Source organism: Leuciscus leuciscus (genome assembly GCF_965113295.1).
Source record: "Leuciscus leuciscus genome assembly, chromosome: 6".
Taxonomy (NCBI): domain Eukaryota; kingdom Metazoa; phylum Chordata; class Actinopteri; order Cypriniformes; family Leuciscidae; genus Leuciscus; species Leuciscus leuciscus.
In genome coordinates, this window is record NC_138730.1 from 20,551,299 (window position 1) to 20,565,375 (window position 14,077).

The 14,077-nt window shown below is 35.9% G+C and overlaps 2 protein-coding genes across 3 annotated transcripts in view; one reads left to right on the plus strand and one right to left on the minus strand.

Annotated features, from left to right (window-relative positions):
* Nucleotides 1-422: 422 nt before the first annotated feature.
* acot11a (acyl-CoA thioesterase 11a) lies at nucleotides 423-9,837 on the minus strand. Its single transcript, XM_082172472.1, has 16 exons — nucleotides 9,535-9,837; nucleotides 8,076-8,286; nucleotides 7,708-7,777; nucleotides 7,331-7,391; nucleotides 6,198-6,299; nucleotides 5,739-5,886; nucleotides 5,226-5,376; nucleotides 4,302-4,421; nucleotides 4,063-4,201; nucleotides 3,876-3,931; nucleotides 3,194-3,260; nucleotides 2,705-2,788; nucleotides 2,488-2,621; nucleotides 2,249-2,380; nucleotides 835-961; nucleotides 423-753 (listed from the first exon to the last, which is right to left on the minus strand). The coding sequence occupies exons 2-16, from the start codon at nucleotides 8,260-8,262 to the stop codon at nucleotides 595-597; spliced, it is 1,737 nt and encodes a 578-aa protein (XP_082028598.1). The 5' UTR covers nucleotides 8,263-8,286; nucleotides 9,535-9,837; the 3' UTR covers nucleotides 423-594.
* Nucleotides 9,838-10,401: 564 nt separating this feature from the next.
* The window catches only part of ssbp3a (single stranded DNA binding protein 3a), a 32,200-nt gene continuing 28,524 nt past the window's right edge, over nucleotides 10,402-14,077 (plus strand). The window contains exons 1-4 of one of the 2 annotated variants that reach the window (XM_082172477.1): nucleotides 10,402-10,617; nucleotides 11,058-11,130; nucleotides 11,251-11,312; nucleotides 11,682-11,766. In XM_082172477.1, the coding sequence (XP_082028603.1) occupies nucleotides 10,562-10,617; nucleotides 11,058-11,130; nucleotides 11,251-11,312; nucleotides 11,682-11,766 (276 nt within the window). In that variant the 5' untranslated portion in view covers nucleotides 10,402-10,561. The remainder of the gene's footprint in view (nucleotides 10,618-11,057; nucleotides 11,131-11,250; nucleotides 11,313-11,681; nucleotides 11,767-14,077) is intronic. The other variant, XM_082172478.1, reaches the window with a different exon arrangement.

Below are 14,077 nucleotides of genomic sequence, written 5' to 3' on the forward strand. Positions count from 1 at the left end.
AGTTTTGGATGTACTGAGTAAATATTCTGATGGATCCCAGTGTAAGAAATTAGGTTTATTTTTAAAGTTATTTCAGCGTGATTTGCTGTTATGGGAACCTGTCACAATGTAACAGAAGTTTTGCAAAATGGCTGTTACTGGACCCGACAAAAAACATTTTTCAATTGTAGAGAGCTTAGTCAATGAAGATAACAACTTGTTTAATTACAAATGTCAGAAAAGGGAGAGAAAATAGTCTAAATGTGATGCATTTAAAAATAAAAATAAAAATAAACCTTGAGAAAGAATGCCTGAATTTTAGGCTTATATGTGACTCATTAAAATAATTTGTTCAGATGAATAATTTGTTCACAAATCAAACTCGTTTCACTTCATATTTGTTGTGAGCAACCAGTGAGGAAAATGCTTTTTTATTTTGTTTATTTTGTTTTTTCATTCAGTCCTAGTAAAAAAACAAAAATTGGATCAATTCTGAATAAGAACCGGTTCTTAATTATGGACTTAAGAATAAAATGCTGCAAAAGTATTGGATCTGGTCCCTTTAAAAGCATAAACATTTCATGATGAGTTGATCCCAGCAGCAGCAGCAGCAGGTCATAATGTAGAAGGGGTGAATTCAGGTGTGCTGACTATGTTGTCCAGCAGATACTGGCTGCATGCACAGAAATTTGAGTAGAAACTGGATGAGAGGCCTGCGATGTCAGTGGAGATGTACGGCATCACTTCTGGACTGGCCTGATTATAGTAGGAAATCTGAGCGCAAAACGAGAAACATGTCACTCACTTCAGTGAGGAAGTACATAGTGAGCACCATGAAGGAGTATTTTTTCTTACCTTTGAGACACTTTTCGACACCTCATAAATGGTGAACCCAGCACAGACCACCTCACCCCTGTTGAACCCCTCTGTGGGTGGATGAGTGGGTAGAGTAACTGATCGTAGGGCAATAACATACGGATCCCTAGAAAACAAATATACATCATATGTATTACAGATAGTAATTTTGCTGCATTCATGCCATGTCGCGATGTACTGTAATTACTAGATGACAACCCGTGACGTTCTACTCGGAGCTGTTCACATCCTCGGACGTGGAATTATGTTTTTCTATGGGAACACTATTAATGCCTAAATAAATGTTTGTAGTTTGAGTAATCAATAGACAAAACCACAAGACATCAAGACATCCAAATGCCTTATTAACCCTCATCCTCTCCTCGCATTCTGTAACAAATCCTTCCCTCATGGGTCAAAAGCCTTAAAATTATACTAATGTTTTTATATTATTTCATTTTAATAATATTTTTTACATTTTTAATGCAATTTTGGGGGTTTTTTTTATTTTATTTTTTTATGTACCTTTAAATTACTAGATTTTATCAATAAATAATATAATTTAAGCACATTCCTCAAATTCGTTCAAATTAAATTCAAAATAACTTTCCAATACATGCTTAACCAGCTCAAAATATCTCACATTGGGTCAATTTGGGTGTCTCTGCAGACCTCTTGTGGAAAAAATATATATATAACAAGATACTTTATGACTCTTGCCACTAGATAGTCTTATAGCTCAATATAGAGCAAATGAGCTGTTCATCTGGGTCCTAAAGTCAGCTCTTCAGTATGCATTCAGATACACATGTAGACATAATAAAATCATTTTTGGTAATGTTTTAGCATTTTTAGGTTTAATTTTGAGCATTTGATATGTATACATTCTGCGCATTTCTAAGGGATGGGAAGGATTTTATCCTTTTTTTATTACAACCACATAACCACATAACCACTTCTCGAATCCAGTAAATTAAAAAATTTGTATACGTGGTTCAAGTCCTAGGGTCTCGAACCCCTCCGATGAACACTCCTTTTTTAAAATGTATTAATACATTTTTTTGCGAGTTTTTGACGCGAGGGAAAGATGAGGGTAAACTTAGTTTAGTGGGACATTATATGTATTAAACTATGTTAAGTTGTTTACAAAGTCATAATTACAAGTTCTACAAAGATGTGAACGCTTTTTACAAGTTGGAATCTCGTAATTATGGTACTTCCGACATGGCGTGAACATCTTTAGAGAAGCTCGCTTAAAGGCAACATTAAATCCAAACTGATCTTATGTACTTATTTACATCCAAATGTGTTTGTAATCTTTGTCGTCTTTGTAATCTTGGTTCACTCAGAAATGCCACAGAACTAAAAGAGGTAGCAAATATTGTTTATGTAGACTTTAATACCACATCCTCACCCGCTATCACAAGGCGGTCTTCTAGATGCCAGTAAAATGAAGTCCTGAACTTTTCCTCCTTCACTGACCGGAGGAGTAACAACTCTATAGATGAAATCATCCTCATTGACCCTAATGAGCGGCTCACACAGACTGCACAATTAAAACAACACACAAAAAAACATTTAATCATCAGTTTAAACTGACATTTGGATTTGCAAATTTAAATAATTATCTCTACTTCAAAAGTAGTGTCTCACGTGTAGTGCTCGTCCCATTCCTGTCTGCGGCAGATATCTGAGAGGAGGGTGAAGACCCTTTGTGCTGGGACATCCATCTCAAACTCCACCCTGAAACACAGACTCTGACTCTCCTCCACTGTATACAGACTCACCTGCTCAGAGCAAGACAATGAGCATCTGATGTTACAGGGGGAACTTTATAATGTAAGACTGACGTATGGAGAGTAGCCCTTACATGAGCCTTCTTTGAGCTGAGTTCCCAGTTGTTTTTGGCTGCAAGCATTTTCAGGGCTGACACATTATTGTAGCTCAGATACACCTGAAAATCAGAATAATTCAGCTCAAATAAATCATCAATGCTGTCTGTCCAGACAACAGCAATATGTAAATACAGGGGAAAGGAGATACACACTGTGAGTAAATTAAACCTTTGATTAATATAGTACTAACATGTTTTAGTCAACATACTGTACGTTGGCAAGGTGTAACACAATACCATATATTATTATGAGCAGTAAACAAGTATTTTTGAAAATTGTCAAGTCATATTTACATAATTCTGCAATTCTTGTCCATTTTTATTGACTTTATTTGGTATGTCTATCCTGATAAATATATATATATATTACTTTTTTTTACTTCTGCCCAATTTGTGCCACAAGTTTGGACCTTTTAATGGTAAATATTCGTATAATCAGGTATTTTCTGTAGAAGGGAAAGTTACCTGGTTACTAGGGTCCCATGGGACAGACAGTGGCACTTCAGTCTGCTTACATGAGATGATGTACTTCCTGAGGAGAGACAAAACCAGATGAACTCCAACTCATGAAGAACTGAACAAGAGACAATACAGCTAAATGATGCTCCTGAAAAATGTAATATATATATATTAAGAAGTATATGAAGAGTTCAGATGCAAAAGCTTTTAAGTGCCATCTGAAATTTTCTTCTAGAATGATCATTTTTATCAAGCTTGTATATTTAAGTTCAATAATTTCACTTAAATGGCAATGCAAATTACCTATTAATTGTAATTTAAGTGAAATTCCTTAACTTAAATATACAAGCTTTATAAAAATGATCATTCTAGAAGAAAATTTCAGATGGCACTTAAAAGCTTTTGCATCTGAACTCTTCATATATATATATATATATATATATATAATATCTGTAATATTTCCAGATTTTCAAGGAACAACAATTCAAATCCTGACCTTAAAGTTTAAGAAAGTAAAGTCCATGTATTATTTTTATGGATCTAGTTTTTAGCAGTGATGCACAGTGACAGCGCCATCTGTGGGTGAGCTGAGGATGTTGCATTCTAGCCAGCTCTTCTTACATAGTTTTGTGAGGTTATAAACTGGAGCTCTTGTTATAAGAATAAAAATAAGCACCAGGTTTGCTACCTATCAAGTCGAATCTTCTTCCTGGCAAGAGCCTCCTGGTATCTCCTCTGTCCCTCCTGTCAAAACATTCAGAATAGCACTCAAAATTCAGATTTGACAATATCCAATTTACTTAAACAATCGAATGAGTGTTGTCATGACCGTTCACACTATAAGCACAATCTGGATTCAGATTTGGGCTCCTCACCTGAGGTTCAGGTTTTATGGGAGGCAGTGGACGTGGCCTTCCTTTCTCATCCAGCACCTCAAACGTCATGAAGGCGCTGTTAATGTGCCTCAGAGGTTCCTCTCCATGATAGGCTTCTGCACAGACGCCTACCTCCATACTGCAAAACCAGAGACACTGCCAGTCAGCTGACTGACATCATTACAGTGTAGTCATTAGAATCTAAATACAGCTCTTGGATGCCCATTACACAAGCCCACCTGTTCTTGAATGTGTTATTGACAATGGCTTTCAGAACCAAACGATCTCCAACCTGGGACGGGCCTCTGAAGTGAAACATGTCTATGGTCCTCAGAGTAGGATGAGCATTGCATAAACGACTGTTAAAAAATTAGAAAGCCATACATCTTGAGTTTTTTAATTATTCATAATAAGACCATCATTCACATGCACTGAGCCATAAATCTCCTCTTCGGTTGCACTAAAACACCAAACTTTCCAGTTTTATTCTTATCTATATTCTTAAGGTTTTTACAGATGGGTTTGTTTATATATAATACTACTCATACATACTAAAAGCCAAAAAACACATTTTGATTTCATGGTGACTTTAAACAGGTTTTTGAACCTCGCTGTATCAAATGTTCCGATTTTTGTTCTGGAAATGTATGCAAATTATTTATCATTATTAATTGAATCGTTATCATTTATTATATATTATATATCATACATATTTAATTAGATAATTCTCCTCATTTGCTTATATAAACAACATTTCAGAAAACAAAACAATTGTGTTAATGTAATGTGATTAATCAACTAGGATAGTAAAATCATCTCACTTTTTTTGTTTTTAATTTTACCCTTAGTATAAATGATATATCTTCTAAAAGCAAACGAAAACTTTTAGGATTAAACTAGCAAACAGATGGCCTCAAATCCAACACATATGAACTAAATGGCACAAATCTTAATTATGATTTCATGGAGTATTTAAATAAGCTGAAGTTCATGCTCTTTGTTTTGATTAAAGCTTCAATGTACTGTCATTGCAGAAGTCTCTTTTGCGGCACGTTTATGACAACATTACAAACCTTGAACCCTGATCTAGTGCAGGCTGAGGGTTTAAAGCTAAATATTAACTGCTGTATAAAAATGCACTTTACAAGTGTGTGGGCACAAACCTGGCTGCAATAGTAGCGACATTTTCCATCCAGGCCATAATCTGGCCTCCGAATGTGTTGACCTGGTGATTGGCATGAGGAGGAAGAACCAGCTCGACACTTTCCACTCGTGTCTTTTCTGTCGGCACAGCCTCATCTTCACCGCGGTTCTCTGCCTCACAAACAATAAAACACCTCCTTAAGACGCTAAACAGATGCTTGGAGGAAACTAAATGATTGTCTAGAATAGATCATGTGCAGGCGCATATAGTTGGCTCTAAAAATGTACATTCTGTCATCATTTACTCACCCTAATTTACTCCAATGGGGATTCTAAATATCTTATTTCATGTTCCACAGAAGAAAGAAAGTCATACAGGTTTGGAATGACATGAGGGTGAGAAAATGAGGACTTATTTTTGTATGAACTATCCCTTTAAGGCCTTTTCACATGTGCCTATGCGTTCAGTCTGTGACGTGTTTGGGCAGAAACTTGAACGAAAGGGAAGTGTCTCCGTGTCTTACGACACTTACCCTCACTGATACTTCTCTTGAAGGTCTTGTTGTTGAGCAAGTCCTGCATGGTGTCATAGTGAATGAGTCTCATCCTCCTCCTCTCAGCTGCTAAACTGTGCTCCACCTGCTCTTGGTGTGTGCAGGGCACAACCTGCTTCAGCACAGCCTGCAATCACAGCCCAGAAACATTTCTTATCTACATATTACCTAATTGTTAATAACTGGTTTAAAAATGAGTGCAGAGTAAAGGTGCATTCAAAGGCTGTGCTGAATGCAATTGTATCAGCCTAGTTTATTTGCATGCCATTTGCAACGTGTCCTTACTGTCCTTACATAAGATAATATTCCACAGCCATAACAAAAAAGTAAACCTAATCAGTTTATGAAATATGTTTTCCCCATTAACTGAGATGTAAGTGGGCCTAGCATATTTATAAAGATTATTAGACACATTATTATTGCATTGTTTTCTCATACCTTGTTTGCATCTGTGCGTCTGGCGACGAATGTGGCAAATGCCTGACACACTCTCCAATGACGGCCACTGTACAGGTCCTCACAGATGACTTCTATCCCCACCTCACACACAAACACCAATACATACAGTCATAATTACTATTCTACTTATACAATACTCTACTTAAACAATATTAAGACAACAATATTTTAGAACAAGGTGCAAGGGGGTTCACAGAAAATTTGAGAGAATTGCTTTTGATCGATTTTTTACTTCCAGACTGTATTTTTAAGCCTGTCAAATATGATATATTAACTAAAGGCATTAATCAAATATGCTTAACAAATTATTTTAACACTGAATTTGTCATTACTGTTTAAAATTGGATTAAAATAACCAACAGTCCATTTACAATCTAAAATTTTTTAGATTATTCGATTGACAAGGCAGTTTTTAACAGTAAAGATAGTTTCATATAGTCTTCATATGGTTTTGTGAAAATATATCTAATTGTATTTAAATATATATATATTTAATAATATTAAGTTTCTCCTCACCACTGTCACTCTTAGCGTTCTTGCTCTATGGCAATATTCTCTCCTAATCTTTGGAAAATATTTACACATAACTGTTTGATTTAAATAAATTTGAATCAAATTCAAAACGGTTTTCTTATCATCTACAGTACACTAATAGTAATACTATAGTAATATAGTAATACTGGGTAGAAAAAAGATATCTAGTAAACAAAGTAGTGCCGTCAAATCGATTAATCGCGATTAATCGAATCTAAAATAAAAGTTTGTGTTTATATATGTGTGTGTATATATATATATATATATAATATATATATATTACGTGTGTGTGTGTGTCTATGTGTATGTACACACACACACACACATATATAATATATATATATAATGTATATACACACACATATATTATATAAACACAAACTTTTATATTGAGACAGTATATGTAAATGGCTGTGCCTTTTATATTTTATGATTATCATACTTAGGGGTGCTTGGCTTGAAAACGTCTAAAGTGTAACACAATAGTAAGAAAAACTTTGGGAAAACATCTGTAGGTCTTAGAGTAACTTTTTCTAAAAAACATATACAGTGTGATTTGATTAAAATGTGTCTGTTACCTCCATGCTTGAGTTGAAGGCCCTGTTGACTTTGGCTTTAATGTTGACCACTTGTCCAACACTGAAAAATATACATGAGTGATAATGACTGTGTCTCATTAGTGATATATTAGAGGTTGTTTTCCATTGGGCTTGTATTTCTGAGACTCTCCTCACTAATCAAAATTTCGTTTGATTGGTGTTGTTTTATTAGCACAGTCTGACAGGCTGGCAGAGTAATTAACAATCTTCTGTCTAATAGCAGTTTAATAGCACAATAAACTAGACAGAACTGCCAGTACTCCCTAAGGCAAATGACATGCTGGTTAGGATATTTTTCAAAAGACACTGAAATGTGGCTCTAATCATCTAAAACATAAGTGATATTTCTTCTGTACCCGATGGTGTGCTCGAAGTAGATGTCATCAACAGAAGCTGTCACACAGAGGCATCCAGCGTGTCTCTCCGCTGGAATACAAGTAGATCTAAATAAGTCACGTTGACACTAATGAATCTCACAGCATTTTAACAGATTTACCTGTTCGTGACTGACAGGTGAAAAAAATAACCTAATCATTTATCCCATATTGAAGGGTTTCCAGTGATGCAGTCACATTAACATCTAGATTATTTGCTCTAGGTTTGCTTAGTCATTGCAAACAAGTCCTCAATATTATACTAACACTGATATCCTTATATAGAGAATTTCTGGAGCCTTTACAATGCAGGTTAAAGGTGCTTCGCATCACTCATTGTGCAAACTCACCAGACAGACACGCTGTGCAGTCCATCCATTTGAGCAGCTGTCCGATGCTCAGTTCTCCGCAGTGGTTGGCATGGCAGGGCAGCACTATCTGGCTCATCTTCACCTCTGAAGGGTTGCGATGCTGCTGCCCTTTATCCTCCAGATGAAGGTCATGCAGATTGTTCTTAAGCTCGGACTTTGATGCCATGCTGATGAGCTGAAAGCCCGGCGGCTGAGAAGAACAATAATAATGTTCAAAGTTAACATTATAAAGTTTCGTAGTTAATCGTAGTAACATTAGAGTTTTGTAACAGTTTTGAATAGCAATCCCATTAAGTATTTGGACACTTTACCAAACCTGTGAAGGTCATTGAATAAGATAAATAGAAAGTGATCAAACAATCTTCATCTTATTTTGATCCCTATATGTATTTTTTTTATAATAATAAAAAAAAAAAAAACTTTTTAAAAATCTGATATGTGCTGCCTTTTTAAATAATAATAATACATGTTTGATATTCTATCTAATGCAATGACATTCATACATGTTCATGTTAACAAACACTGGGTATTACTGTTAATTACTTTAATTACTTTAGCGTAATGCTAATTATTAAATTCAGACCTAAAAGTAAATTTTACATCCAAATAAAGTGTAGGCTACACAGTATGTATAAAGCTGTATAAAGACATTGGTAGATGTAAACATCTGTTAATGAGAGAAATAAAAGGGACATAATCACAATTATGAATATAAGACTACTAATATAAACAGTTGTAGGCTATTTTATATTTTATATGTACAAACAAACAATATAAGAATAGCTAATAATTGCAACAAAAAGAGAAAAAAGTGGAGATAAGGTTAGAAAGCATGAAGCTTATTACGGTGTCAAAATGGCAGCGCGTTATGGCAACGACTTTATATTTTTTAACGCCGTTTTTCTCTAAACTTTTCCATAAGCTCCCTAAAACTCTGCAGCCCCCTGGCCTGGGGTCCATGAACCCGTTTAAAAAAAAAAACAGGGGGAAAAAACATACTGGACTGGACCTGCTTAAACGAAGCCTTTTTCAAAAAAATAAAACAAATTATGCATTTGCCAGCATACTAAACATCATGAGTACTTCAGATATAGTCTAATACTAACTGCACGTCACAGTGTTGTACTTCTAGTTCGGTAGCCTACTACTGATAATTGCGCAAGCCTCAATAAACCTCTGAAGTGACTCTCCTCACATTCACACCCTTCATTTAATGAGTAAAACTGAGATACATTCCTATGCCATGCCAATAAGATTTGTCAACAATTTTACTTTAACATAAGAATAGATGTTATGTGTGATTGTGTTCTGCGCAGCACCTTTACAATGGAGCGAATAGACGTGCAATTGTTAAATGACTATGCAGAACGGCATCAAAACATGTTTTAGCAGAGACGTGGCTTGATGCATAGATATAAAGTATCATTCACGCCCTTACCGCGATTTTCCTTGAGAGTCTGGTTAAATTCAACACAGCAAAATCAACTCCAGTGAATGACAGACACGGAGTGTTCACGGAAGCGCACGAGAGCTCAGCAAAAACCTCTTCAGTCGCGCGCGTGTAGACTATTCACTAAGACCCCGCCCCGTGTCTCGTGTTTAGCTACATGTGTTGTGTAAAGTTCACGAAACTCTTAGGATCCTTATTGTATGATCTCTCTCACATCAAAAACCATAACAGACTAAAAAGAAAACAATCGTGTTTGGATTCCGCACGGAATGTGTTGACACCTGCGGTTTATCGCTTATTTTGCTGTCCGACAGGTGGCGCAATAAGTCTTTGAAAGCATCTAGCGCTTCAACTAGAGTCAGGAGTCAACAAAGCTTTGTTAGCATAATTGTTAACATTTACAACAGTACCAAAGAACGTACAGTAGCCTACAGAAATGTGTATTTTAATAAATTTTAGGTAGGTGAAATTATTTTAAAATCATACAATAAAATAATTGAGAGAATTAATTTAGGTACTGTAATAAATCACTAATTGGATAAATAAATCACTCACTAATGTAATAAAAATGTGTTTTACATAATATTATATTGCCAAAGCATCAATGCACACGATAAAACCAAATGACAGAAAAAAACATGTTATTAATAACAAAATAACCTTCATTATGATTATAATTTAAAAAAAGAAATACTCAGATATACAGAGACAACGCATGATCAAAGCAATTTGCAATATACTACCCGTCGATTTTTTAAGAAGATGGCTTTATTGTTTTAACTTTTATGCAGATGAGGGGGATCGTGAGGTCATGAGGTCGATTATTTTGATTGGCCTATGAAGCTGTCAATCATGCTCCGCGGGTTCCCGCCCACACACAGTTCATGCTCTGGCTGTGGCAGGGTCGGTTGAAGCGGATGGGGTCAGAGGCGGGCTACACGTTGACAGCTGGAGCATTGAGCATAAGGAAACATCGCAGTCAAGCTGGCAGACGCGTTTATCTTCAGCGCAAGACATGTTCGCGAAAGGTAAAGGGACCGCGGTGCCATCGGACGGGCAAGCTCGGGAAAAGTAAGCGCTGCTCTCTCTCTCTCTGTCTTTACACGCTTATTTACACGCACAGCTGATGTTGTGTTATGTCATTATGTCTTCTAAAACAAGTGTCTTGTTCAAGATATTTCAGTGATGTTAGAGTGAAAACTGATAAATGTTCCGTTTTAATGTCTTTATCTATTTGCTATAAATGTAAGTTTTTAAATTTTATTTTTATTAGAGCATAATATTTATTTCACAACATGCCAGTTTGCAAACGCCCATGGTGGTATAAATTATTGTTTTGGAAATACAGTATAGCCCATACTAGACTCAAACAGTTGTTGGTGGAAACAAACTGCAATGCTGATTCTCTTTGACAAGAATAAAACTGTGTGTTATTAATATGTAGAAAAAAACCAGACAGTTTAATTGGATGGCATCAGTTTTTATTGCGAGGCATCTGTTTTACTGTTCAGGTTGGCATTATACGTCTATGAATATTTGCTACACGTGGGAGCTCAGAAATCCGCACAGACGTTTTTATCAGAGGTGTGTATGTGCATATGCATATTTATACTTCAGTGAATGATCATGTGCATTGACCAATCTTGTTATGCTTTCATTGTGTGTGTGTTAAAGTCATCCGCTGTCTGTTTTTATTATGCTTAGATAAGATGGGAGAAGAACATAACCCTTGGAGAACCTCCAGGCTTTCTGCACTCTTGGTGGTGGTGTGTATTAACTCTATTCGGTTGATCAGTGTTGTGCTGTATATGGAATCTTTACAATATGTTATAAACTTTAGAATAATTGAATAGAATGGATACCAGGCAGTGACATTTAATGAAATCTGGCTACTTGGCTTAGACTTGGTTTGGGGGAATATATTAAAAGAATCTGAAGGGAAATCAATAATTATTTTGTTATGATTTAAGGTACCTGAAATAGTTGGGTTCAATACAACACTAAGCATGAAAATAATTTAATCTCAACAGATAGCCCATAGTCTTAATACTGCCTTATCAATGTTATGATCAGTAAGTATAACCGTTGTGACACTGCAATATCTTCTCATTCCAAACAATGCTGTCATTACGCAGTGTGTTTTGGGACCTGTACTGTGCAGCACCTGAGAGAAGGGACACATGTGATCACTCCAGTGAAGCGAAGGCCTTCCATGACTATGTAAGTGATGCGTGTTTAATTCACCCCTCACTAGCACATCGTGATAGAAGAGATGTGCTGTTTCACAATGAGATAAAACCACTGAAATGTTACTCTGTGGTGTGAAGCAGAATATTGATTGCAAATATGAGATTGTGGCTTATTTATTGTTTTAGTTCCAGGTCAGCTTTTGTTTATCCTCATTCCATTAAATGTTAAATTGGTATTGAATATCCTTTTTTCAGATTGGCGTACTTGATTTGAATTTGATTGCACATTTAGTGCATGACTGTGTCCAGTTTGGGTGAGCTTGTGAACAGGAAAGCATTTCCTTCACATTATTCTTGGGAATTAGGGGATAGGTATACTGTTGAATGAATATGGCTTGAATATCAGAATATTGATAGTATTAGGCTATATAACAGACAGTGTACACTGAGTGATTGTGTGTACATGCTACCAGTACTCACTGCCCTAGAATGAGAACGTAAAAGTGCTTATGAAGCACATGTAAAATTAGACTTCCACCATGTTGAAACCAGGAATGATGCAGTTAAGTAACGAGTTATAAAATCTCTATCATGTAAATCTTGAGTTATTGCGCTAAATAATCATCCATGACCCTGACAAAGAAGTTTTGTTAATCGCTTGGTTTGTATTTCAGTGGTGTTGTGCAGCGTAGCCGCACTCACCATGAAATGTCATTGATCCAAAAACCTGCACATACTTATAAAATGAACGTTAAATATGTCCTGATTGTCCTGATGCAGTTTCTCATTCAGACAAATTGCCTGTTGCATCACTCTTGGTCACTGGAAGTGTTACAGGTGAACTGGAGTCCACAAAATGTGTCTACTACACCTGGCCTGAAAAGAAAGCTGGACATTTGCCTCTTCAACTTGTGATGTTTGATGGAATGTTTACAGTTAAATCACCTTATTAGACATTTAATGCTCTTTGTTTAGGTAATTGTCAATGTCCTTTGCCATTCAGGGTCTTTTAGAGTACTGTGATATATTGACCACAATGGCTTTGGGTTAGTACTGTACGTCATGAATGGAAAAACTTATGTTATTTGAAACAGAGACCAGTCTTACACAAATCTCCCCAAATCCTAGAGTTTTATAATGCTGTAGATGTTCTTAGGCTGGATTAAGTTGAGTAAGCTGTGAGGATTTATTTTGTAGTTGTGGAGCTTTGGTCCCTTCCACAACAGACACTCTAGCAGGTTGCATAACTTTAACTTTAATGCAATGGCAAAATAATTACAAGTAGGAAACTGTTAAAAATACTACAATCCTTCAAAAGTTTGGTAATTTATTTATTTTGAAAGAAGTGAAGGCTTTTATTAAGCAAGGATGCATTAAATTGATCAAAAGTGACAGTAAATAGGCTCATTTTTTTTAATGTTATGAAAGTTTTCCATTTAAAATAAATGCTCTTTTCTTTTGAACTTTCTAATCATCAAAGAATCCTGAAAAAATGATCACCGTTTCCACAAAAATATCAAGCAGCACAACTGTTTTCGACATTGATGATAATAATAAATGTAACATAAATCATGTGACACTACACACTGGAATAATGATGCTAAAATATATTCAAATAGAAAAGTTATTTTAAATTGTAATAATATTACTGTTTTTACTGTATTTTTGATCAAATACATGCAGCCTTGCTTTGAATAAGAGACTTTTTTCAAAAACATTCAAAAAATCTTACCAAAATTAGCCTTTTGAACCCCAGCATGTATCTAGCCTAAGTGTTCATGTTAGTTTTACATGGTGGTTGTTTTTTTCAAGATATGCAGTTTAATGTGGAAGATCTTTATCCATCATTGTTCCATTAAAATATGGCAGGCAGTTCTCGTGGGATTACCTGGCCCTTTACAACCTGAAATGGTGGTCGATTGTGGTGGGATGGGGGAGGGGAGCTTGCAAGATCTGATAATGGTGAGGTCTCCTCTTGCTTTTTAGCTTTTTAACCCTGACACAGCAGGAAAATGTGTCGCACCCACCCCACCTCCCTTCAGGGAAAAAAATAAACTAGACTCCGAACACAAACCTCTCTTAGTAGAAGTACATGATTCAGTCATTTGACTTGGATGGCAATTAAATACTGGTATAAGTTTTCCCGGTCACAGGAATGTAGCGGACACCGGACAGTCAAGGGAAGTGCTTTGCTTTGTCACACCTGACAGATTTTTTGAGTGAGCACGCTAAATGTTGGTTTGAGCAACAGCTGAATGCAAAAGGAGTTTGTTGGAAATCATTGATTTGACTGTCAAATCTTCTCACTGCTCAATTTTCCTCACACCTTTAAAGGTGGTGTG

Excerpts from the sequence above, each read along its gene's own strand:
- acot11a (XM_082172472.1), bottom strand. The coding sequence starts at position 8,262 with ATGGCATCAAAGTCCGAGCTTAAGAACAATCTGCATGACCTTCATCTG. Across the intron at positions 7,392-7,707 it reads TACTTCGAGCACACCATCGG|TGTTGGACAAGTGGTCAACA; the intron begins GTACAGAAGAAA and ends TATATTTTTCAG. Across the intron at positions 3,261-3,875 it reads AAGAAGATTCGACTTGATAG|GAAGTACATCATCTCATGTA; the intron begins GTAGCAAACCTG and ends GTCTCTCCTCAG.